The 26,067-nt window shown below is 32.9% G+C and overlaps 6 protein-coding genes across 7 annotated transcripts; 2 read left to right on the plus strand and 4 right to left on the minus strand.

Annotated features, from left to right (window-relative positions):
* Positions 1-484: 484 nt before the first annotated feature.
* On the minus strand, positions 485-3,430 carry LOC107925001 (probable WRKY transcription factor 14). Of its 2 annotated transcripts, none has more exons than XM_016855576.2 (3): positions 2,595-3,430; positions 1,914-2,054; positions 485-1,022 (listed from the first exon to the last, which is right to left on the minus strand). In XM_016855576.2, exons 1-3 carry the CDS (start codon positions 3,167-3,169, stop codon positions 581-583), a joined length of 1,158 nt encoding a protein of 385 aa, XP_016711065.2. In that variant the 5' UTR covers positions 3,170-3,430; the 3' UTR covers positions 485-580. The 2 variants fall into 2 exon arrangements, with proteins under 2 accessions (XP_016711065.2, XP_016711063.2); XM_016855574.2 differs by having other exon boundaries at positions 2,589-3,367.
* A 5,612-nt stretch (positions 3,431-9,042) lies between these two features.
* Positions 9,043-12,600, plus strand: LOC107925241 (alpha N-terminal protein methyltransferase 1). The gene is made up of 8 exons (XM_016855885.2): positions 9,043-9,391; positions 9,492-9,636; positions 10,733-10,791; positions 11,018-11,137; positions 11,562-11,663; positions 11,785-11,839; positions 12,106-12,203; positions 12,362-12,600. The coding sequence occupies exons 1-8, from the start codon at positions 9,137-9,139 to the stop codon at positions 12,485-12,487; spliced, it is 960 nt and encodes a 319-aa protein (XP_016711374.2). The 5' UTR covers positions 9,043-9,136; the 3' UTR covers positions 12,488-12,600.
* Positions 12,601-12,605: 5 nt separating this feature from the next.
* On the minus strand, positions 12,606-14,850 carry LOC107925240 (probable LRR receptor-like serine/threonine-protein kinase At2g23950). Its single transcript, XM_016855884.2, has 2 exons — positions 13,466-14,850; positions 12,606-13,385 (listed from the first exon to the last, which is right to left on the minus strand). Exons 1-2 carry the CDS (start codon positions 14,688-14,690, stop codon positions 13,093-13,095), a joined length of 1,518 nt encoding a protein of 505 aa, XP_016711373.1. The 5' UTR covers positions 14,691-14,850; the 3' UTR covers positions 12,606-13,092.
* Positions 14,851-14,928: 78 nt separating this feature from the next.
* Positions 14,929-16,747, minus strand: LOC107925239 (berberine bridge enzyme-like 8). Its single transcript, XM_016855883.2, has one exon. The coding sequence runs from the start codon at positions 16,660-16,662 to the stop codon at positions 15,070-15,072; it is 1,593 nt and encodes a 530-aa protein (XP_016711372.2). The 5' UTR covers positions 16,663-16,747; the 3' UTR covers positions 14,929-15,069.
* Positions 16,748-18,089: 1,342 nt separating this feature from the next.
* On the plus strand, positions 18,090-19,919 carry LOC107925110 (berberine bridge enzyme-like 7). Its single transcript, XM_016855679.2, has one exon. The coding sequence runs from the start codon at positions 18,190-18,192 to the stop codon at positions 19,816-19,818; it is 1,629 nt and encodes a 542-aa protein (XP_016711168.1). The 5' UTR covers positions 18,090-18,189; the 3' UTR covers positions 19,819-19,919.
* Positions 19,920-23,544: 3,625 nt separating this feature from the next.
* LOC107925100 (berberine bridge enzyme-like 7) lies at positions 23,545-25,329 on the minus strand. The gene has a single exon (XM_016855666.2). It carries the CDS (start codon positions 25,300-25,302, stop codon positions 23,698-23,700), a length of 1,605 nt encoding a protein of 534 aa, XP_016711155.2. The 5' UTR covers positions 25,303-25,329; the 3' UTR covers positions 23,545-23,697.
* Positions 25,330-26,067: the final 738 nt, after the last annotated feature.

Genomic DNA, 26,067 nt, shown 5'->3' on the forward strand with positions numbered 1-26,067 from the left:
CAAGTTGAAGGATCCCAAAGCTTCAAACTATCTCCTTTGCACATCCCTAGAGAGAAAAAAAGGATTGAGAAGAAAAGTCAAGCTTTTCTTTTTCTTTTCTAATGATTTCTTATTTATTTATTTAATTTCTTCGCATCCAAGCAAATTAAAAAAAAAAAAACTCTGGGCATTGAAGAACAGTGACTCACATGGAGGAAAAAAAGATGAAAGGTTAAATAATTTTGTTCATTAGAAAGGACCGGCAAAGGGCAAGTCCCATCTCAATAAATCACTTTCTCTTTTCTTTTTCTTTTTTTATCACTGAGTTATCACCGAGTCATGTCTGATGGACGTACTTGTTTTTAACACTGTTGTAATCTTCTGTTCCTCAGCTTTGTGTCCCATCCATCAATATATATTCCAAAAGGAATGAATGTGGGAAACTCAATTTCTTTTGCTTCCCAATCCAATGGCACTCCTTTAATCTTTTCTGACACTATTCTGGTAAATAACAACATACCATAAACATGGTTTTATATGAGGTTTTGTTTATTTACAGATACCCCCAGTCTTCAAATCTTCATACCAATGGCTTCTCTTTTCAAAAAGAAGCATTGTTGTAATCAAATAAAGTAAATGGATCCATGGGTTTGTTTTCCTTTTGTTGATCAAATAATATTTCATCTAAATCAGCAAAGAAATCCTGATCATGTTGTTGTTGCTGTGTTTCTACCGTTGTTGCTTGGTCTATGTCAAGCTGTTGCTTTGCCATGTCGTCCATTTCTGTCTCTTCTTTAATGGTCTCTTTGGTTGTCTTTTGGGGCTCAGAATCACTTGGTGAACCCATCTTGGAACCGGTGTTATTAGCATTGGGTTTTGATGGTTGAGACCTTGTTGAACCAGCAAGGGCGTTTCTTTGGGTTGGCCATGGATGATTGTGTTCGGATGTGTAGGTTATAACCAGCATGTTCGGATCGGTTCGGCTTCGTTCGACTTGTTTCCTCGCCGAGCAGCCTTTGGAACTACTGCACCTGTAGTATCCCCTGAGAGTAGTACATACAGAAGATTACTTGAATCAATTGCATCTTGTGCACACTCATGTTGTAAGCTGATTCCAAATGCATATAAACATAAAATATAAGTCTAAATGTAGTACTAGATGACAAGCTAGAAGATTAACTTAGAGCATTATTGACAAAATATATTAAGCAAATGTTTTTACTATTTATGATTTTTTTAAAAATTTGTAGCTATTATTCTCAATAAACTCGAATTTTGAGTGCAATATATTTTATCACTAAATAAAACATAATTTCTTATAGTATGCATGTTTGCTCAAAGATTAGGTTCCCAAATATAGTAGTTTTGGGATCAAAGTATAACGAAGGCTTTTGTATTAAGAGTCAAATTGTATTTTGCTCACTCTATTCAAAAGTTGGGCAAGTTAGTTTTTGTACTTAGATCAAGGAATATATTGGTCCTTCTGTTAAAAGTTTCATCCATTTCTATATTGTTAAAAGCTAGTTCATGTACGTTAGCATGAGCTATATGTGACATGCTACATGTCACTATTTGGCTATTTTGTTCGCTATGACAGTTTTTAATAGGTAGAAAATGATAAAAATTTTAAGAAAAATGATCAGTCTGCTCTTTAATCTAATGTATAAGGATTAATTTAATTATTTTTAAGTAGAAATGACAATAAAAAATATAATTTAACACATAGAGGAACCTCCATGATATTTTCACCTAGAATAAATGAATGTGTAAATTTTGCAATACTACACTGCTCTGCTCTTCATTTTTCTTGAAATACTACGGATTCAACCTATCTTTAAACATAGGTCATATCCTATGTCCCTTCAAAAACCCTTTGTCCATATTGAAAATATACTCGTACTCGATACTTAGACTTGAATTCGAGTAGGTATTACCTGGGATAAGGAGAACCTTTGATAGGTTTCTGGCCATATTTTCTCCATGCCCACAGATCGGAGGGAACTACTTCTCCACTAGACCGGCTATTTGCAGCTGCTGGTGCTGGAATACATACCACCTTCTTTCCCTGGCTCTTTCTGCATATATATTTATATAATCATGTTGGACCAACAAAATGTAAATTGTAAACAACAAGACAAATGAAACAACATGGTTCCTAGTTAGCTATCTCTTCGAAGAGCGAGATTATTGTCTATTTATTTGAGTTTTATGGTTTGGGGCAGGGTTATAGGACATATATTATGGATATATTTCCCTTAAAAGAAGTAGAAACCGATCGATTCTACATTATATTTATCTAAAGACATGTATCATTGCTGTACATGAAAACTAATTAAGTTTTCCGATGTTATTGCCACACCCAATTCAGATATACATACGTACACATATATATATACACATACCTTTTCTGGTTTGATTCAAAGACTGTCAGCTATATATATGTTAATTACTGATTAATAAGCATATAAACCCTAATCCTCTATACGAGTTTATGAAAGAAACCCCAAATTCATGCATCATGAGTGTTAATTAATGAGAGAAAAGAAGTGAAGGAAAGTATAAAAACAAGTGCTTTATATTTAGTTAATTAGGGGATTAAATATTATTACCCTAACCTTCTCTTGATACCCAGATTCCGCGGAGATGAGATCTGCACTGGGACTGAGGCGGCGGCGGTGGTGTTATCAATCAAGCAACTTTTTGCATTAATCATGTCGCTTGGGAACACAGCAGGCGCCTTATGTCCACCAAGACCAGTGGAAGCAGCAGCCATCCCCGGCGGATCACACGGTGGTAGTGGATTAGAGCTATGAGAGATCTGAATCCGAGAAAAAATGTTGCAAGGGTTCGTCATATCGTCGAAACCACCCATGTGATGATGATCGTTAGTTGAATTAGGGCTGTTATTAAAGTAAGTTGAACTCGAACCAGTTCCCACAACGTTGAGCTCTTGAAGAAGAAGAAGCGGGTCTCTAATGGCGGAAAAAGGGTCACCGAAAGTGTTCGTACTATGATCATCTTCCATGGCCGACGATGAAAAACTCAACGGATCGGAAGAAGGGAATTGTTGTTGCCAGCTTGAAAGTTGAGGAACCGTATCGGAAAAATGAGCTGGTTCTGCTGAAGCTCGAACTATATCGTTTAAATCACCTTGATAATTCTCCATTTGCAACCCAAAGAAGATGCTCATGCTATGCAAATAAACTCAATATTCCACCATTTTTAGCTCTTCTCTATGCTTTAATTTGCACCAAAATAAGCTCAAATACGTAGAAAACATGCAAATTTGTCTCAATATTTTTTATTTTTGAAGTGAAAACAGTGGTGGGTTTTGGTTATTACGAAGCAAGAAATCAAAGAAACAATGGTTTTTTGTTCTTGTTTTTTTTTTGGGGGGGGGGGGGGGAGAGAGAGAGAGAGAGAGAGTCGCTGACTTCTCATATACAAAGCTACTTTTTTTTTCTTACTAGGAAGCAAGTTAAAAAGAAGATATCAAGAGAATAAAAAACAATAATAATACCCTCTTTTTTTAAGATTAAAATATAATAAAAGAAAATAACAATTTTATGGTTTTATTATTTGATTTTATAATTTCTATAAAATATTATTAATATAACTTAAATGATTAATTTTTAAATTTTTATAAATTTTATCTTAAAATCCAGAACCCGTCGTCAATTGACTATTAGCTTGATTAGCATGTGCATTGTTACTAATGTAAAAGCATGTGGATTTGAGTACGCTAAAGAGCTATCCTCCTATTTATAGATTAAGGAAGAGCTATGAGTAGCTTTAAACATTGTCTAAATAAGAACCTATAATGAAATTGTTTAAGAAAAAAAATTAAAAACCCAAATTTCAACCCTTTAAAATTTAAATCCTAACTTTAAATTCTTTTTAAAATTTAATAATTGAGATTTGTCCATGATTTCATTTCAAAATTACGAATCATCAATTACCTATTCCCTATAAATTTTATAAATCATCAATAATATTATCACATCGATGAAAATGTAATTAAATGTTAAAACCAATGAAATCTTCGCAATATTAATAAAGGTTGATACCCTGAAATCTTGATGTCTCAAAGTTAACTCGCACATTATAGCTTAAATCCCATCATTTTGTTAATTGTTGCATAAAATATAATTACATTTTATTTAATTATAATATTGAAAGGGGTAAAAAGTGTTATTATTTTCGGGTTCGGGTTTAGCCGAAGATAGTGATGGGGAAAGCAAAAATTAGAGGCGGCAAGTTGCCGCATTTGTCGGCGGACCGGCCATTTGGATCCTTCTTATACACCAAACTTCCATATATACCTCATTATTCCATATGAATGAGATAAAGTAAAATTGTTAAAACATCTTAAATATTTCAATTTAATCCTTTTTTTTATTTTTATTTTTTACATTTTTATCCTATAAAAAATTAATAAATAAATAAATTTAAGTTAATTTATCCAAAATTTGTCTCTTTTTTTTTCTAATTTTCAAAGTACATAAATTCATTTATATAAATTAAATTAAATATATAAAACATTCATATATTTTCGATACATTTATACTATAATATATGATTGGTAGATATAATTTCATTACTTTTGTCGACAACACATCCCTCTCTCTCATTAACATTATAAAATTATTGCTTTATTATTAAAGCATGAAAATCGCATTATTTATATATAAATATTCTTCAAAAAAATATACTATATAATTACGAACATCCTCCCCACTCACCTCGATGTATATGTATGCATGTATGTATGTATGTTAGTTAGTTTGTGGTGGTGATAATGCTCAAGTTTTATGTGTCAGTGATATTGAGGAATCCACTTTATTTCCCACTAAAACTGTTATTGCAACCCACTTTCTAATTTCCACCATTTCTACTAAAAAACCAGACCTTTTTTTTTAATATATAGAAATTAGACAAGTTTATAATAGCTTGTAAAGACACCATCTTTCCCAATAATTACATACTAATAATTAAGGTTTTGAAGAAAAAAAAAGATGATTAAGGTTTCACTGTTTTTTTGTACCAATAGAATTGAATGGTTTAGATGAAGGTCAAATGATAACATACTTTGGTTTTGGTCTGAATGTAGGGTTTCTTTTTATTTCTTGAAATTTTGGGGTTTCATTTCAATCTTCACTAAAGTTATATACTAAGGTCCTAATTTTTTTAATCAAAATAAACCCTTTTTTAAAAATTTGGTTGAATAAAATAATTAATAATTTTCATCTTATTACGTGTTGGGACCGACCCGAATAAACAAAAGAGAAAAATAAAGAAGATCAATGACACAAAATTTACGTAGAAAACCCTCAATTAAGAGGATAAAAAACCATGGGCAAAGGTGGTTTTAACTTTTCACTAGATGAATAAACAATAAACCTAAATGTACAAAATTTAAACATTGAATACAAAATTCTCTCCATAACTATCACGAAACTCTCTCTAAAACTCATCCTGCGACTATATTTTGTCATTTCTTAATTGGTCTGTCAAAATAGGGATACAATGACCCTTTTAAACAGGCTAAGATTAGAGTTCTAATCATACTAAAATATCCCTAGAATAATCAAAATTCGATAATAAAAAGGAGTCTTGCTGAGCTGTTAAAACACGGTTGTTTAATTAGAAAAATCGTCGCGACGTCGCTCCTACTTTGTGACTAGTTGCATCTGTCTTCGATAAGTACCCACAACACTCCTGATTTGTTTTTAGAGATGGTATTAACGTATCAATTTATTGATAGCAAATTTTGAAAGAAAATGCTAATTCCATCAATGGTTGAATTTTGGTTAAAGAATAGACTATATATTTTATATTGGTCACTTTATTTCATTGGTTGAATAAAGGGCGCAAGTAAATCAAGTTGAAATCTCGTATACAATAAGAACCTAAAAAAGTCGTGTATAGATCCTCATATTCATAGGAATGGGTGAATCCAAGCAGGGTAGGTAGAAGCTTTGTTACTCAAAATGAAAAATTATATTCCTAATTCTTTATAAATGATAAAATTATAAATTAATTTATGATAAAATTATATTTTTTTACTTATCAGAATAGAAAAATAATTATTTAATTTTCAAAAATTAAACCTAAACTAGCTTAAAATAAAATTTACCAAAACAAACCACCAACGTTAATCATGAATACGAAAGGAAACTCTTAACCGTAACTTCAATTAATTAACATCCAAAATTATCATAATGTGTATGATTCTTCCGTCGGATCCTCAATTGTTCAAAAAAAAAAACCTACAAGAATGTAGGCTAAATAAGTAACATATGGTAATTTTTTTTTAATTGGTCAAATAGGTTTTTTGTTTTTCAAGATTTAAGGAAATAGGTCGATTTCGTAAAGAAAGTGTAAAAACGTATCCAGCTGAATGAAATTTTTTTAACATGTCAGTCGAAAGCGTGCTCAACTAGATGCGTTTTTTAGTCTAGTTAAGAAAAAAACAATATTTATGTTTTCTTTTTTTAGATTAATGAACTGAATTGAAGTAATTTTTTCATTCAAAGGGACAATAATGATTCAAGGAATCACCGCACCCCCTTATGTTTGAAGAGACATTTTCAGAATCGACTGTGCCAGCACATTATTTCTCTCCTCTTCCTCTCTCTCTCTGTCTAATCGTCAACCTGTTTTTTTTTTTTTTGGCTCCGCATTAGCCTAGTTGTTGGACTCATTCAAATACGAAATTGTTTAATTACGAATTTTATTTTATAAAAATTAATGAATTTAATTCACATAATTTAATAAATATAAAACAAGAAGTTGGTTGTCCTCGAAAGATGAAGCTGGAAGCTATGGAGGACCAATGATAAGAAAAAGAGAATAATTTGGATTTAGTTATTGTAATAAATTAAGCTCAGAAATCTTAGTGTAATAAATTCTCCACATGATTATGATGCTACCATTAAATTGTAAGATAATCTATATTTTTTTATTTATAAAATACACCCAAATTGCTCTCCATTACTCATTTCAATTAGATTTTAATATAAAATTTTAATTATCTCATTTTACTTAAAAAAATACAATATTAGCCCATAAATAAATGCCCTACACTTTAAAAATAAAATGAAATATAAATAATAATTTAAGTACCAAAAAATCAATTTTATAGATTAATTGATTGATGATTGACTCAAATTTTGTTGGTCCCCTTTGATACTTCCCTATGTATTTAGATTCAAATTGATAACAACGTTAGTCGTTGATGTGAATTTTTTTTTAAAAACCAATCATAAACATTCAATAGCATGTAAAAACAATGACCTTGACCATGTGATTGAATTGTTAATAATTTAGACTTGTTGATTAAACCACAAGTTTCAATACAATAAGGGACTAAAATTGGAATTAAACCAATTTTCTTACTATGACTATTCAACACATAAGTTAATATTTTATTGTGTTCCCAATCCAACCCACCGCCATCCTCATCTTGCCATATGAAGCAATATCATTTTTCTTATCCTATATGTTATTAAATAAATCAAAGATATATATATATATATACTTTAATTATAATTTAAATGGTATAGCTTAACCCATCTTGGGTCACCAACCCTTACACCATGAAACACCAATATTCATTCAATAAATAAACCTTCCTTATATCATCATCTTTCCTTTATTTAAATACATCAACATACACTTTAATAATATATATGAAAGGATTATTCTTATGCCCAAGATCTCAAGATATGAAGGGATTGGCTAAATCGTGTAAGAGTTAGTTTATTTGTCTTTTAATTCACACTTGCTCGTACTAACTTGTAACGTATATTGAAGGCCGATAAGAAAGTTCAAAGTTATGAATCTTGGGCTAATTTACCATCAATTACCGTTTATTTTAGTATATAGTTTTGTCGGTCGTGTTTGAAAGTTTATAAAATTATATTGAGTATAATATACTAGAATATAATTCAAAGGCGATATATTTTTAAAAAACATTATTTATTCATTAGTAATGTGTTTTTGCTAATAAATATATGAACTTCAACTCTTATGTTGTATGCAAAATCGAATTTGAAATTATACTTCTTTTAGACGAGGAATGCGTCTTTGGGCTTGTAGATGGGCAGTACCTTAAATCTAACCAATCTAGTTTTATTGGGTCCAGTTTTTAATTGGTTTGTAAATTTTGAAGTGCTCTAGTGTTACGAGTTGCGGTTTAAAGTTTGTGACTTTTGCATAAAGAATGTCCTATGGAGATCAATCTATTAAATAGAGCTCATTTGATCCATTTCTACTGACCCGATTTGAAGAACAAGTGACGAAGCCCATCTATTTGAAGCTTTGGTGGTTTAGCGAAACAGTTATGGAAAATTAGGGCTACCTCGATAAATAGATAAGCTTCAATCTCGTTCGTCGATGTAAAGTTAGCTGTGCCATTAGATTTGGGGGACTTCAACTAAAAATAAAGAGCCTCCCTCTTATTTATGCGTATCAGTTATATCCCATTCTTTAGTAGTGAATAGTAATTGAGAGTATTTACTCAAACACTTTGCGAACGTTGTTTTTTATGACTATTTTATTTTTTTGAGTTTTCTTAGATGTATTTGAATCAAATAAACCGCCTAAGGCCATACGGATTACCAGACGAAAAATCTAACCCCATGAGACTAGTCTATTCTTTAAAGTACATGTATTATACCAACTCAATTATTTCGTCAATTTATATGTTAGATATCAGTTCAAATATGATGTGGAGCAAATTTAAAACATTTAAATTTGAGTGTAAAAAAAGACAATGTTAATAAAATTTTAGAGGGTAATTTTTTAACATATGTATCCAAATTGCTAACACATTATTATAAATTATTGGCTTAATTTACAATTTAGCCTCTAAAGTATACATTTTTTTTAACCCAATTTAGTAATTGAAGTATATTTTGTTATGGTTTTTGGTTCATTTTTCTTCGAAGCAAATTCTTCTTCGTTCGACCTCTAATTCATATGGTTTAACTGATCTAATAAAATAATTATTAAAAAAAATAAAAAATAAAAAATCCAGATTCAACTGACGGGTCCGGTTCATCATTGCCCATAGTCCTCCTAGTACCTTAAACTCACTCAGAAAAAGATCCTTTTATCTAAAAATACAAACGTTATAACAACACGAGGCATAGCTATGTGGATTCGACCCATACCCAAAGCTGTTTCCCAACAGTATCCCATAATAACACAATCGCCACCACCATACCTACACAACAGTGTGAAGAGGACCATTACCAAGGCGAGGTTATCCGCAATGGAGGCAGCTGGCTCCGACTCCGACGGCAGAGAATTCAAAAACGCACAAGAGATGTGGAGGGAACAAATCGGAGATGAAGGTGATGATCCTAAGAAGATTCAATGGTACCGTGAAGGCGTTGCTTATTGGGAAGTAAGTCGAATTTTTAACTTTGGGTCTTTTAATGTTTTTTCTATGATGGCTCTACCAAGCTGATTGAATGCTTGGTTTTATTTTGTTGTTGTAAGAGAAGGGTGTGGAGGCGTCTGTGGATGGAGTATTGGGTGGATTTGGGCAAGTAAATGATGCTGATATTAAAGGTAGTGAAGCTTTTCTCAATTCCCTTTTGCATGAAAGATTTGGTGATGGTGGAAGAAATCAGCACCTTGTTGCCCTTGGTAGACTTCTCTTTCTTTCTCTGCTTGCATTTATGAATTTTTGCTCTTTTATTATGTGCCATTAATTATGCAAGTGCAAAGTTGCTAATGAGATTCTTTGTGTTATAGAATTTAGCCATAGGTGGAAGACCTTATACCATGAATTAATGGGAAAACATGGATGGGGATGGTGCATGTTGGATGAAATGTTGTGTTCAATATCTGCCAATAGTGGCTGAAACCAGAAATCAAGATGACTTGAGAGTTGAGAACACAACCATGAAACTTATGTCCCGTATTGCTCCCCCTTAAAAGGAGTAAAAGAGGAGAAAATACGTAAAAGAGCCTTAGTTTAGTGCAAGAAACATGGCTAGCCTTGTGAATTTTCATTTTATCTGGAATGCTTTATTTTGATTGAGAATTTGGTTTAGTAGCTTGAAGAAGCTTTGTGACATGCTATTTTGCTTAAAATACATATTTAAGCATTACTTTTTCCTTTTAGATTTGGCAAGAAGCTTGCTGAGAGTTCCCTCTATCTCTGATGTTTGTATACTTTCGTGGAGAGTGGGGGCAAGGCACAAACGATCCAATTTTGAGGCTCATTAGAGGAAATTAAATCTCGTTGTTGTGGTTCAAAATTTACTTTCACAATAAAGCAGCTTTGTCTTGCTAACTTTTTGGAACTTTTACCCTCAAAAGGAAAAGAAGTTTGTTATGGTCTTCAAACAGTTTATTATCACAATGAGATTGATTCTTCGACATTGAGTTTGTGGATATACAATTGCCTAAAGATGGAGATGGCATGAATTTTTGTGAGTTGTTGGTCTATACCAGGGCAGTTGACTAAAATCATGCACGGGGAATGCTTAGGAGAGATTATTTCTGAAAGTAAGCAGTAGGGTATTCAAAAGCTTAGTTACTAGCCTTTAGTTTTAAGTCCCTTGGTGTGAGCAGTACTAATACCTGCAAATGGTGTTCTAAAGCTTAATTAAAATATTTCTGGGGTATTGATCTCTTAGATATTTGATTTATTATTGATGATTTTAATTCTAATTGGCAATCACGAATTATTTGACATTTTGAGCTCTTACTTTCTATGATAAATAAAATACTGCAGATTGTGGTTCTGGCATAGGGAGGATAACCAAGAATCTACTCATAAGATATTTTAATGAGGTGAGTTCATTTTTCTCTTTCTAATACTGTATTTTAAGTATTCCCTGACATTTACAGTCGCTGCAGTTAATGTGTATATGCTTCATGGTTATCTAAAGAAGTTTTCTGCTGTATTTTAAAGAAATTTTGGATTTCTATGTATAACATGCTAAAATTTTGTATTTTTCTTTCTTGAAATGAAATGATAGCTATGCTTCCTGACCCTTTACCTTGTACTATGTTCCAGGTTGATCTTCTTGAGCCAGTGTCGCATTTCTTGGATGCTGCCTGTGAAAATTTGTCTCAGGAACATTTTGTTGCCTCTGATGTGCACAAGGAAACTAATTTCTACTGTGTCCCGCTTCAAGTAATGTATTTCAAGACTATATTCACACATAGCTACATGCTTCTTGATGCGTTGAAATATTCATAACTATGGTTAAGTCCATGTAATCTATGTATTTCCAACATTTCACTTATACCAAATTTATGGATGTTAACCATGTAGCAGACACCTCAATCAGGAATGCTGTTGGGTATAAAATAGGAAAGCATATAAAGTTGAATATTAACATTTCAAATATGGGTATAAACTAGGCTTCAGTCATGTATTATAGAGCGTAATATGAAACCTAGATGATTAGACTACCTATGATAATGTGAACAAGTTGATGCTGTGCTTGTCTTATTGTTATGCTTCTGCTTCTAGCTGTTAATTTTTGCCAATAAATGAGAAATTTGATAGTTGGTTCTATTTTCTTTATGTATATTTTTGTATTTGATCATTTTAGGAGTTCACTCCTGAAGCTGGAAGGTACAATGTTATTTGGATTCAGTGGTGCATTGGTCATCTCACAGATGATGACTTTATCTCATTTTTTAAGAGAGCAAAGGTGAATCAATCTTCTGCTTGAGACAAAACTTACATGTAGAAGTGCATGGAAAGACTATATCAGTTGAAAGATTGTATTTTTGTAATTTAATTTGATACGCTGATTAATATGTTTATTCCAGGTAGGCCTTAAACCTGGTGGATTCTTTATCTTGAAAGAGAACATTGCAAGAAACGGTATTGTATTTATAACTTGTTTTTCCTAGTATGCTTGATTGCCCTCCTCCCTTCCTCCTCTTTCTTGAGAAATGCTCAAGTATGTTATGCATTCCTCAAACTTTCTTATGTTTTGACTTTCTGCTGTAAAATTTTCATAAAGTTGGTTTCTTGGTAACTACTGGTTAATTTCGTATTCATCTGTGTCTTCCCTTGAATAAAAAATTCTTCTTGTATAAAAAAATGGCAAAAGTTAATTTCACTGAGCTATTGTTACTCATTTGCAGGATTTGTTTTGGATAACGAAGACCGAAGCATCACAAGATCCGATTTATACTTCAAGGACCTATTTCGTCAATGTGGATTGCACCTGTATAAAATGAAGGTTCCTTCTTTTTACACATTGAGCACTTAATAACAGTTGATAAATTACAATGCCTTTTAAACTGAATAATCCGTTAATTTTTTTCTAAAATCAACAATTGTTGCTTCATGGGGCTTAGTTCTAGCTGATATTTAATTGTTTATTATTCTTGAAAACAGGACCAGAAGGGACTTCCTGAGGAATTGTTTGCTGTAAAGATGTATGCTTTAACAACTGAAGTCCCGAAGAAAGTTCATAAGACCCGATCTAAGGTGCAAGCGAACAGACCCGGCATCATTAAATAATTTGTTTCGAACTTCTTGTGTTCTTGTAGTATAGAAATGCTTACTTCTCGAGTACATACCTTCTGACCAAATGACTATCGGTTTTATCTTAAATAGTTCCTTAGGTTGACAAATTTTGCACATATGCTTTGAATGATCATATATTTACCTACAGTTGATGATAAGACAAAAGAGGGCATGGATGAAAATCATGTTAAATTTAAGTGTAGGATAAATGATCATACATGAACAAAGTAAAGAGAGTTTCTTTTGTTGACATATTTGGTAAAATGATCATGGAGACCTCTATATTTGGAGTTAAATTGCATTTTGTCTCCTCTACTCTAAAAATGGGCAAATCAGTCTCTATATGTTAAATCAAAGATCAAATTGGCCATTTTTGTTAAAAATTAACGTGGGTCGTGGCTGACGGAATAACTGGATCTTATGTTGTTGTATGAGGATCATTTTTTAATAGTAAAACTAGATGAAAATTTTAATAAAAGGAGCAGTTTACTCTTTGATCTCATGTAGAAAGATCAATTTGCTTATTTTTGAGTAGTGAGGACAAAATGCAATCTAACTTATATATGATCTCCATGATACTTTTACTGAAATTTGAATCTTTAATATGTGTTAGTACGAGGGTGGACTTTGATGATCATGTTATAAATCTGACCGATGCTAAGTTGCTGACATGTTTGATGATCTGCACATATTAATCCAATACATATTGTCTGTCTGGTTTCATCAAATGTATTCTCTGTCAGTTTCATCCTCTCGTCAATCACCTTCTGCAACTTTCTAGGGTACAGCATTTTAACATACTCAACGAACCCTGTTTCGTCCCCATTGAATTCTTCCTGCAGTGTTTGGTCCGTCATCATCTCCAGCACTAAAATCCCAAACCTGTGAATTTCTGGTACACAAAAGAAGTTGACATACTCAGATTAAACTTGAAATTCAACGGGTTGAACAAATAACACCGAAAAAACTTACTCTTTGGGGTGCTGTTTTCGCCGACCCTAAACCTTGCAATCAATGGGTCTCCATTTTCATGTAGCAAAAGGCTGCTTGTTTTTATATCACAACCAATCTCAGGCCATTGTTCTTGAAGATAACACATTGCTTTCAGAACTCCCACCAATACTTTGTACCTATGTTTCCAACACGGAGCTGATTCTGACAACCACGTCTCAACACTCACTCGGCCGATCCATTCAGTGACAAGGGCCCTTATGTTCCGATTACTACACCAACCATAAACTTTCACCAAGTTCCTATGGCGCAACTGAACCAAAACTTTGCATTCCTCAACATACTCCCTATGGTTTCCCCTATTATTCGAGTAGATTTCTATCCTCACTTGAGTTCCGTCCCTTAAGATCCCTCTATACATAACGAAACCATCTCCTTTTCCAACCATATTCTTCTTCGAGAATCCATCGGTAGCCGCTTTCAACATTGCTGTCGTGAACTTACGCTTGTTCTGAAGCACTCTCGGTAAGAAATCCGGCCTTCGAAAACACAACCACCACAAGCCACCCACCGTGAATATAACAACCAAGGGAAACCCAAGCAATAACATCACAGCCTTTATCTTATACCTCCCATGACTCGGTAAGATCCCAGAGTTAAAAAAACATGAAGAGTTAAACCGTTTAAAGAACCAAGAATCTGATATCTTAATCTCCGAGAAATGATTGTACGAAAGATTAAGAATGGTAAGATTAGTGACAGAGGACAACCTTTGGATTGGGACATCCCCTGAAAGCCCATTATGGCTCAAATCAAGAACATGGGTTTGTGTACAAAACAAAACATCAATGGGGAAAGTACCCTTTAGAGAATTATTAGAAAGATCAATGGAAAGTATAGTAATGGGGCAGTATTTCCAAAAAAAAGTGAAGGATAAGTAAAGTGGGGTGATCTTAGGACGGTTTCGAAGATCGATTTTAGGGAACAATTCGACGCAGTTGGGATTCTTCGACTCGTTACATAGGTGACTAGCCACAATGGTGAACTTAAAGATGGCATCAAGGTCCATAGGAGATGAACCACAGTACCTTAGAGATGGGTTTTTTAAACAGTTTGAAACGATGGTGGTGTTGAAATTGGAGGGTGGGTGTAAATTTGCAAGGTCTTCTATGACTGTTGCGGGTAATGTTGGTTCAAAGTAAGCGATGAACATGAGAAGAAGACATGTAATGAGTATGGAAGCCATGGCTTGAACTTTTTTTGTTTTTTTTTTGTTAAGGTTAGATGTCGAAATGGAGTTTTAAGTGTTCGCAATTTTTGGAACGGTTTATGGTAGTTAATTACAAGTTAGTTTTTTTGTTGTTAGAGTGGGCTAAGAGATATGACTTTCGAGTTTTGATGGAAAATACTAATAATGTTAATAATCGAATTGGGTTTTTTAAATCAGAAAATACTAATAAACATTTATTCGATGGACTCCAGCCTTCACACATGGCAAGGGAGGTCACCCCTCATATATATATATGTGTAGAACCAAACAATACAACATATAGTTTTAGATATTAAGTCTACAAATAAACAAAGATTAGATAGAAGTAATGAGGTTCATATACCTAAAAAAGCTTTTATTCTGCCGTTATACTCTTCCAAGATCCAAGACATGGAATACTTTGTTCATATCTAAAAAAGTTACCAGGATCTACCTTACTTTTCACTTGCACCAATCTCTGAAAATTCCCTTTAAAATACTTTCTTCCCCATATAACACCCTCTGAGTAGCTTGCATTGCCATTTTCATTAATCCCTATATCCACATCTCTGTAATTCAGATATGAACTCCTTGGAGATTTTGATACATATGGAGTCATATAATCATAAAGCTTCCTAATCTGATCTAAACTACGATCGGAAGCCTCGACACCATCATCTTTCCAAGTCACCGAGTATTGGATTTTGTATATGTTCCCTGCTCGATGAGGAAATGGGGTTTCGAACTCCGAAATCTCACTCATTTTCCCACCATAAGGATTCAAAGTCAACGCAGGTCTTTTAAGTTCAATCATTTTGTTCCAAATCCCTTCAAGATTCTCCTTTGAAATTGGTTCTTGCACATAATCTGATTTCTTTTTCAAGTACTTTTCTTGTTGAGGTTGTCTATCAAGCAACACATCCAAGGATGTTCCTTTAGGATAATTAGACCAAAACAAGATTGATTCAATCCAACTCATTTCAATACATTGGTCAAATGATAAACCCAATTCAGGGAATGTTTCATTCATTAATGAAATCAGTTCTTGACCATTCCCAAGAAACAATCCAATGAACTTAGCTTTAATGGACTGCAAATGTTTTTTATTCACAGGTAATAAAACAACTCTAACGAACAAGTTTGGATCTATTTTATCAGCTATGTATTGCCATTTATGAACAATACCAGTTACACCTTGTTCTAAAGTTTTTTCAATTTTAAAAACAGTAACAATTTCAGGGACAGAAACTAACTTGATTTTCCATGAAATGATGATACCAAAGCTAGCTCCGCCACCTCCTTTAATAGCCCAAAACAAGTCTTCCCCCATTGATTCTCGATCTAAAACATTGCCATTAACATCAACAAGCTTTGCATCAATAACATTATCAACAGATAACCCAAATTTCCTCATCATGTTGCCATAACCACCACCACTAAAATGACCACCAACACCCACTGTAGGACAAACACCGGCAGGGAAACCATGAGTTTTACTTTTTTGACTAATGGCATAAAAAAGTTCACCCAAAGTAGCACCTGATTCAACCCAAGCTGTTCCATTGTCGACACTCACAGAACGAAGGTTAAACAAGTCAAGGATCATGAATGGGGCTTTAGATACATACGAAAGACCATCGTAATCGTGTCCACCACTACGGATCCTCATTTCTAAACCATGGGTTTTGCAGCAAATGATGGAAGCTTGAATGTGAGAGACGTGGGAAGGAACCACGATGAACAGAGGTTTAGGGGTAGTGGTGGAGGTGAACCTGAGGTTTCTAATGTATGATTGCAAAGTGGATGTGAAAGAAGGATCGGTGGGGAAGAAGGTAACTGAAGAGATCGAAGGGGAAGCTATGGAATGATCGGTAAGGCATTGAAGGATGGTTTTGTTTTGCTTAAGATGATCTGAGTTCGCCATTGAAATACAAAGTAGAAAGATGATGACAAGTGACAGAAAACCCATCAAAATTTTCGAGCTTTCAGAGCAAATTAAAGAAAACCCAATTTCTTTTCGGGCATTTACATACAACTATAAGGAACCTTCTGTAATTTACAAGGGAAGCAACCTTGAAGCACCTTTAATTTGGGTTTGGATAAACTACACCCAAGTCACTAAACTATTAAAAAGTTACAAAATGGTCACTGAATTATTAGAAATTTTTCATTTAAGTCACTAAGCTATTAAAATTGTTGTTGTATAGTTTTCTTTATTCGCACTGCCTATATCAATCGAAAGCTCTCATTTCCATTATCTTCTACATTTAGTTTGTTTTGTAGAACAACTTTAAACATTATGGATCTATAAATAAAAATTTAAACAACTTTCTTCTCTGGTCTCCGACGTTGACCGTCAGATCAATTTGGATCTAAGATATGTTCTCCTACTCGTTAATATGTACTGATCCACCGTACCGATTGTCGAATTTTCATTTAGAGCTCGCTAGTCGAGTTTTTTTTTAAAGAAAGAACACCGTAGTAGTCTAATGACTTAACTAAAAAATTTTGAATAGTTCAACTACTTAAATGAAAACTTTCAAATAGCTTAGTAACTATTTCATAACATTTTGAAGTTAGAGTTACCAAAACGTAAACTTACTAATAGTTAATGACTTTGGGTGTCATTTACCCTTTGGGTTTATTTCCTTGAAGAAATGGTTTTTTTAATCTTTTTGTCAAATTATGGCTTTGGTCCTTCTAATTATACTCCATTATGTTTAACTTTCTTTCTTGTTACCAACTACAAGAAGTTAGAAAATGGTCACTCAAGACCTATGTTTTTTTGGTTCAATTCGTTAATTTCATTAATTTGGTGATAAAGAGATGAGGTGACAATGAGAGGCAAATACAAAGGGGTATTACCTCGCCCCAAAATGAAAAATTGTAATTCTAGTCACTTCTAAATGATCAAATTAAAATTAATATAAGAAAAATTATGCTTTCACCCTTCAGAAAATGAAAAATATTCTATTAAGTCCCTTTAAAAATAAAAAATATTAAATGATAAAATTTATATTTGACACCTCAAAAATTTATAATTCAATTTTGGCTTCCTAAAATAATTTCTAAATCCATCCCTCATAATAAATATAAAATTGACATAATAATAAATTTAATTCTCAATATTAACCAATATATATTTTTATTACCATAGCACATTATAATCGTTGATTCTTGTTGTATTCATATAAAATATTTTTGTATAGATATATATTTTACATAGATTTTAACAAAAAATGTAGTGTTGTATTATTTATATCCATATATCACCTATTGAATTACATTTGGAAACCCTTAAAGTTAGGAATTTTTAGAACTTTCTCTTGCTATAAACTGAAGTCTCGTAGACTAAAACATATAACATTTTTTCCATGTGAAAAATAAATTATGATAATTTGTTGTTCTTATTATGGAAAAAAAAAATTATGTCGAGATGACATTTTTTCAATCTTTTTAAATTATATTATCAGTGAAGTGAATCAAATACGAAAGAATGTTGGAAGATAAACACAAAATGTTGAATCCGAAGTGCGTTCATTTTTTAACCCTTCTCATTTCATTATTATCTTTACCATCTCCAACAATCTCCCAATCTTCATCATTAACCAATTTCCTTCATTGCCTTCATTATGGATCCGATCCCATGGTCTCTCAATCAATTTACATAGCTTCGAACCCTGCTTTCCAAACTATCCTACAAGCACGTATCAAAAACCGACGGTTTTTGAACCCCGAAACCCTGAAACCGGTTGCCATCGTAGTGCCGACACATATCGACCATGTCCAAGGGACTGTTATATGTGCAAAGGACAATGGTTTGCAGATCAGGATCCGAAGCGGCGGCCATGATTATGAAGGACTTTCGTATAGATCAAATGTTACCTTCATCATCCTCGACATGTCCAATTTTCGATCCATTGACATCGATATTAAAACTGAAACCGCTTGGGTTCAATCTGGTGCAACGTTGGGAGAGCTTTACTACCACATTGCTAACAAAACAAACACGCACGGTTTCCCTTCGGGAGTTTGTCCTACTGTCGGGATCGGTGGTCATTTTAGCGGAGGAGGGTACGGGAACTTGATGAGAAAATATGGGCTCTCGGTGGATAACATTCTCGACATTATCGCCGTCGACGCCCTCGGCAACGTCCATGATAGAGCCTCAATGGGTGAAGATCTATTTTGGGCTATTAGAGGAGGTGGCGCTGCTAGCTTTGCCGTCGTTGTTTCATATAAGATCAAGCTTGTTCGTGTCCCAAATAAAGTGACCGTATTCACAAAAGGGTTCACTTTAGAACAAGGGGCTACTGATTTGGTTCATAAATGGCAACAAATAGCACCGAATATCAACGAAGAGTTATTCATAAGAGTGAAATTACAGCCATCGTTTATCAACGGAAACCAGACGGTAACGGTTACTTTCATCGGTTTCTTCCTCGGGCGACGTGAAAAGCTTCTTCCTATTATAAGCAAAACGTTCCCAGAGTTGAATTTAACCCAACAAGACTGCCATGAAATGAGATGGGTCGAAACAACACTATTTTGGGCTGGTTTCCCTATAGGAACACCGATTGAAACATTACTCAATAGAACAATATGGACACCTTTATTTTTCAAAAACAAATCAGATTACGTCAAAAATGTCATACCCAAAGAGAGTTTAAACAAGATATGGAAGATGACAATGGCGATGATGGACAGAAACGACATAAATAAAACAAGGTTCGATTTGGAATGTAGTCCTTACGGTGGAAAAATGAACGTAATCCCAGAATCCAACACTCCATTTCCTCATAGAAAAGGTAACTTGTTTTTGATTCAATATTCGTTTTCATGGATTGATGAAGGGAACAATGTGAGCTTCAACAACATTGAGAAATTAAGGAAATTATATGATGGGATGGCTCCTTATGTGTCCAAAGATCCAAGGGAATGCTTTCTTAATTACAGGGATCTTGATATTGGAAGCAGCCGAAGCAATGAGACTAGTTTTGATGATGCTAAAATCTATGGGAGGAAATATTTTAAAGATAATTATACGAGGTTGACGAAGGTGAAGGCTAGTGTTGATCCTAATGATTTCTTTAAGTATGAACAAAGTATTCCTCCTATTAACTAATATCATTTGTTGTTGTTGTTGTTTTTTTTTTGGTTTAATTTGTTCTTAGAATAAATTAATTAGTTTGTAGCAAGTGATCATTAATTCAAGCTTTTTAAACATTCTTCATCTTCATGCACTGGTTTTTTTTTTGAGTTAATTGCACTTATTGGTTTTAAATTTAAAAAACATTCTAATTGAGTCTTGAAAGTATCGGTATTTGTTGAGGGTTGACCGATTCCTTTGAGAGAAATTTTTGAACTGGTGCAGATAACTAGCTGGTTTCCCAACAATCACAAGTATTTGTCACTTGAGGGAGAGTTTTGTCTCCCATACTCTGCCTAAAGTCAACGTTCTATGAGTGATTGCCCTAGGGGCTTGGTTCACAGAGCCAAGCGCACTCGACTGTACGTGGACGTATGACCACTAAGAGGTGAAGAAAGAGTTTACAAGCCTAAGTCATACCATATACCTTCAATTGCTGGGGGTTCGATCAGCTGCTAGCTCGACGGACATCACTTAGAAAACTTCGCCCAAAGGAGCTAACCGACCCTCAACAGTGTTACATCAATTAGGTATTTTGTTCATTAGCTCAAGCCTTGAAATCCTAGCTCAAATATGGCGTGGGGCATATTTAAAACATGAGGGTCGAATTGCAAATACGTATTTATAACTTGACCTACATATTTTAAATATGTTTTATGCCTGATTTGAGTTAAAATTTAATGTCTAAACTAATGGCAAGACCAATGAGAGAATCTAATTGATACTACGATATCGATAATGTGAAGACTCAACTAAAACATTTTGAAGCTTACAAATCAATTTAAAATCTGGATCATAGTTTAAGGACCTTTAATGAAAATTACCCCTTTTATCTTGTTTAATTTCAAATGGGATTCAATTGGTAAATTAAGCTAAAGGGATTCGCAAAGGTCAACCGGATCTAATTGCATGACCTTTGGTGCACTTAACCTTTGGATTAAATTGCGGTGGAGTAGTGGTATATAGATCGATCTATCCTTGTTTTACGGCGTATTTTATAGATTATCAGTTAATTTATCTATTATTAGTGTATAATTTTATATATTTATATTACATCAAATATAAATTCGAAAAAAACAAGTTATAAACTTATAATTTTGAATCATCTAAAAATTAGGTGATGACTTTCAAGATAAATTTAAAAAATTTTAGGGGCACAGATAAAAACTTTGTAGGGCTTAAATTGAATTGATATCTTTTGAGAGGGGCCAAAATTTTTTAGCCCATAAGATTTCCCTTAATCAATTAATTGTCAGCTTTAAAACTTTATTAAAACTTTTTATCATATCTACTCTTCTTGAGATAATGTTTAGAATTATCTATAGTCCCTTCCTAAACCATAAATAGGAAGATAATGCACTTTAGTATACTCAAATCCATGCCCTTCTACATTGATAACTGTTATAATAAACGTTGATAATGGTAGAGGAGGAAAAACCTTTTCGAGAAAAAAATCATGGGCAGAGGAGAAGAAATTCACTAATGTTGAAAAACGAATGATACAAAAAGAGTTTTAACTACATCTATTTAAGGGTTGACAAACCTGTTCTAATCAAAGTCATATAGAAAGAAGTATAGTTCTATATAGACGTAAATTGTGCGGCATGGTCCATACCGCAGGGGCCTACAAACTCCCGGTCATAGATCCTTTTATTTTGCCACTGTATTTATTTCTTCAATAAGTACCGAAATTCAAATCACACAATCGAATTAAGACTTAATCCGCGTTTGAAAATTAATTTAAAAACCCAAAACAAATTACTTTCCAAATAAGTATTAAATGAACATATGAAATTAAAGTTGATTAAGAAAAGTTTACTAAAAATTATGGAGAAGTTTTCAAAGACGTATTAGATTTAAAAAATTGATTGGTGGTTTATATTTTCCTCGTATGATGTGTACCGGTACTTTCAAAAGAAAATTCAAGAGAAATGGTTGCTTTTAGAATTAGATAATTGATACGAAATATCCACAAAAAGATAAGGATTTTTGGACTAATTAATACCTAGCATAATTATATGGAGTTTTTAAAATTATTTTGGATTTTAATCTTACGTGTAAATTTTGTTTAATTATTTTTTAATTTAAGTTTAAATATATTTCATTTTTTTAAATTCTTTTGTATTTTGTGTTAAGCTTATTAATTTCTATTTTCTTTATAATTTATTTTAATTTTAATTGTTAAATATATATTACTATTGTATTTATATTTTTAATTATATTATTGAGTATAATATTAAAAGAAAATTATGAGTATAACATTGGATGATTATCTCGTCGTGGTCAGAGTTTCTTTCTTTAACGCGAAAGAAATGTAAAGAAAGAAAAAGAAAATCAAAATCTAAGTATTGACCCCAATTTTCAATCAAATATTTTTTAATTCAGATTTTGATAGAATTTTATTGGTTGAAAATAATAATTGGTAATTAAATTAATTGATTTAATAAATAGATTTATTAATTAAATCTTAATTTGATTGGCATCGGTATTGTTGCAAATGCAGGAGGTCTTGGGTTCAAGTGTGCTGAAGCGCATTATCCTCCTATTAATTAAAATTTAATGTACAAAATTACACAAAATAAAGTTCATATGTATACAATAGCGCATTAAACTAAAGTTCATGTATAGTTTTGAAATTTATACTTTTTATTTATGGTTGAAAAGTTTTCGGATCACAACGATAAGAACATTGGACTCAAGAGTAGGATGCAAGGGAGTCAATACTGCATCAATAAACGTACCGGTACTAGCATGTTTTGATATAACTGTTTCAAATTTATGGCTATTTTTAAAAATATTGATATATATATATATGTAAATATTTATAAATATCAAATAATAAAATTAAATAAATATCAAATATAATATACTCATCAATAAGCTTCATAATACAATCTATCATTAAATAAACTCAAAATAAACAAGTAAAAAAATATTCCATAAATTAAACAATAAAATCATCTCATATGATGTATATAACAATCCATCATTTAACATATCCAAAATAAATAATAATAATAAATCAAGACTTGTTCGGAGCAATGGTTAAAACTTCTTTTTAGAATTTAGATGGCAGGAGTTCAAACTGTATCATCCATTCTCCTCCCTAATATTATAATAATAAAAAAATAAAAATAAATTTATTTAGATGGCTGTTCAATTCATTTTTTTTACCTACCAATACCGGAAAAATCAATCAATATGTATCAATATAACTGATGACAACTGAAAAAGAACTTGAAACTTTTTGTTTCGATCTATTACAAAAACGAAACGTTCTGGCTCATATGGGCAATATCTATATAAAATTGACTACCTTAATAAACTGCGAGAATAGGTGATGGAGGCGACAACCAACTTCGTATCGTGGGAGTGTGGGACAATGGTGTTACCCTTTTACATTTCTCCTCAACTCATTTAAGCGTTACAAATCATACCATTTAAAAAGAAAAAAGGATAAATCTTAAATTATATATAAACTTTAGTTTAATGTATAATTGTATAATGATTTTTGATTTTGTATATTTTATACATAAAATTTTTATTCGATTAAATTCGATAACAAATTATTAACACAATTATTAATATATATATATTTGAACTACAATTAAAATTTCATATACATAATTGCATAAAATTAAAATTTATATATATCAAATTGTATTAGAAGTGGTAATTTATATATATGAAAGTCCACAAATTCCCAACACGTTTGACATAAATTTGAGTTATACAATACGTTAATTTATTCTTTATTATATAAAAAAGGTCAAATTGAATTACACAAATAAAATCACACAAATATATTATTATTTATTATTTATTGTCTATAGATGGTTGCAGAAGGCAACGATTTCAATGAGATGGCAACGGCGGTATGCTTTGCTCGTTCTTGAAGAAATTCTCGGGATCTATCTTGGCTTTCACACCCGCTAGTCTTATGAAATTGTTACGAAAATATTTTGCCCCGTATTCTTTCGCATCCTCGAAGTCTGTCTTTTCGCTTTCATTGCTGCCGATGTCGAGGTCTCGGTAGTTGATAAACGCTTCCCTCGGGTTGCTTGACGCGTACGGAGCCATTGCGTTGTACAACCTCCTCGATAGCTCGACGTAACGCGCTGTGGCATTGACCCCTCCTTCGGACTCGGACCATTGGATTCCGTATAGCACCTTGAAGAGGTTCCCGGCTCGGTGCGCGAACGCGGTCTCTGAGTCCGAAATCTCTTCCATTCTTCCACCGTAAGGGTTCATCTGGACGAAGATGTTTTCAATGTCCATCAACACTTGCCATAAGGTTTCCAACCCTTGTTTAGGGATCACTGCTTTGTAGTAATCGGACTTGTCCTTGGCGAACACTTTGTTTACTGCTACTCTATTAAGCAACACATCAATGGAGGTTCCATTGGAGAAACCAGCCCAGTATAAGGTCGATTCCACCCAACTCATCTCTAAACAGTCATTTCGGGTCAATCCCAATTCGGGGAAGCTTACGTTCATTAATCGTAAAAGTCCATCAGCTTGTCCCAGAAAATGGCCGATGAATGAAACCCTAACGGTTTTATTATTTCCACCATTGTTGATAGGCTCAGGCTGGAGTCTAATGAAGAGATCTTTGGGTAGCTTAGGGGCAACTTGTTGCCAACGATAAGCCAGCTCCGTTGCGCCTTGTTCCAAGGTCCTTTGCACGGTGAAAACAGTGACCCTAGGTGGAACACGAACCAGCTTGATCCGCCATGAAAGGATGATACCAAAGCTGGTAGTTCCACCGCCTCTTATAGCCCAAAACACATCTTCCCCCATTGATTTACGGTTAAGGATTCGACCATTAGCGTCGATCAACTGTGCATCAATGACATTATCAATGGAAACCCCGTATTTTCTCATTAAAAATCCATACCCACCTCCACTGAAGTGTCCACCAATGCCTAGAGTGGTACAAACACCAGATGGGAACCCATGGACATTGCTCTTCTCGGCTATCCTATAATAAAGTTCGCCGGTAGTAGCTCCTGCTTGAACCCACGCTGTCTCAGTCGACATGTCGATATCTATAGAGTTTAGATTGAACATATCGAGGATAACAAACGGGACATCAGAAGTGTACGAAAGCCCCTCGAAATCATGACCACCACTTCGAATCCTTAGTTGAAAATCATGTCGCTTGGCGCAAATGACAGAGGCTTGTGCATGAGATGGATGTAGAGCAGTTATAATGGCAACCGGTCTCGAAGTGGCCGATAATAAGGGTCGAAGATTGCTAGCACGTACTTGATATATATATTGAAAAGATGAACTGTTAGGAGTTAATATAGCATTGGCAATCGGAATGGAAGAGTCAGATTGTTTAGGTAAACATCGAAGAAAATCATCGAAATCATCTGAATCGGAAGGTGTTACAGATGAAATGGATAATAAAATGAATATTGAAATAAAGGGAATGATGGAGCTTGAAATTTTCATTTCTTTTCTCTTTGGACTTTTAGATGGTATTGGTGTATTGTTATTATGATTTAATGGGGGGGCATGATTGTATATAGTGGGGAGGGACCTATTTGGATTAACTCAAAGCTAATCTCATATTGTTAACGTCTTTCTAAGACTTTTCAGAAAGAGAAGTTCATTTTTGTTTTTGATATTGTTTCTAAAATATTGAGTAAAATCTTTATTCGACTTTTTTGCCAGATTGTACACACATATTTATTTTTCGAATGAATTAATTTTAATTTTTATAGTTTTTAAAATTTAAAATTTTTGTCCTGACTCAAATAGTAGCAGTAAAATTCGTTTGGTTAAATTTAACTATTAGTCTTATATTATACATATAGTTATAGATTTAATTCATATTCTTCAATTAGATCATTTTAAGTTGCGCGCGTTTCTTAAAATTTCAATTTTAACATAATGACTGTTATTAATCCATTAATTAAATTTTTAGTAAGTAATATGTGTAAGTAATAAGTTGACATTACATTATACATATGATAATGTTTTTTTTATAACAAGTTTTAAAAATAGTAGAACTTAATGAATTTAATAATTATTTTTTTAGTGAGGATTGAAATTTTAAAATTTAAAAGTTAAAAAAAAGGACCAAATTTACATGAATTAAATCTACAACTTTCTTAAAGTATATGAACTAATAGCAAAATTTAACCTATGATTATACTTTCGTCTAGTAAATCCTACCACCTTTGGCGTAGATTTGATTTATACAATGAGTTAATT

The sequence above is a fragment of the Gossypium hirsutum genome, chromosome A10 (genome assembly GCF_007990345.1).
Source record: "Gossypium hirsutum isolate 1008001.06 chromosome A10, Gossypium_hirsutum_v2.1, whole genome shotgun sequence".
Lineage (NCBI taxonomy): Eukaryota > Viridiplantae > Streptophyta > Magnoliopsida > Malvales > Malvaceae > Gossypium > Gossypium hirsutum.

Coding starts and splice junctions, on each gene's coding strand:
- LOC107925110 (XM_016855679.2), top strand. CDS start 18,190: ATGTTGGAAGATAAACACAAAATGTTGAATCCGAAGTGCGTTCATTTT.
- LOC107925100 (XM_016855666.2), bottom strand. CDS start 25,302: ATGAAAATTTCAAGCTCCATCATTCCCTTTATTTCAATATTCATTTTA.
- LOC107925241 (XM_016855885.2), top strand. CDS start 9,137: ATGTGGATTCGACCCATACCCAAAGCTGTTTCCCAACAGTATCCCATA. Junction 9,392..9,491: donor AAGGCGTTGCTTATTGGGAA/GTAAGTCGAATT, acceptor TTGTAAGAGAAG/GGTGTGGAGGCGTCTGTGGA. Junction 11,840..12,105: donor AGAGAACATTGCAAGAAACG/GTATTGTATTTA, acceptor ACTCATTTGCAG/GATTTGTTTTGGATAACGAA.
- LOC107925239 (XM_016855883.2), bottom strand. CDS start 16,662: ATGGGTTTTCTGTCACTTGTCATCATCTTTCTACTTTGTATTTCAATG.
- LOC107925001 (XM_016855574.2), bottom strand. CDS start 3,169: ATGAGCATCTTCTTTGGGTTGCAAATGGAGAATTATCAAGGTGATTTA. Junction 2,055..2,588: donor GGTATCAAGAGAAGGTTAGG/GTAATAATATTT, acceptor ATATATATGCAG/AAAGAGCCAGGGAAAGAAGG. Junction 1,023..1,913: donor AAAGGTTCTCCTTATCCCAG/GTAATACCTACT, acceptor TACTACTCTCAG/GGGATACTACAGGTGCAGTA.
- LOC107925240 (XM_016855884.2), bottom strand. CDS start 14,690: ATGGCTTCCATACTCATTACATGTCTTCTTCTCATGTTCATCGCTTAC. Junction 13,386..13,465: donor CGAAAACAGCACCCCAAAGA/GTAAGTTTTTTC, acceptor TTTGTGTACCAG/AAATTCACAGGTTTGGGATT.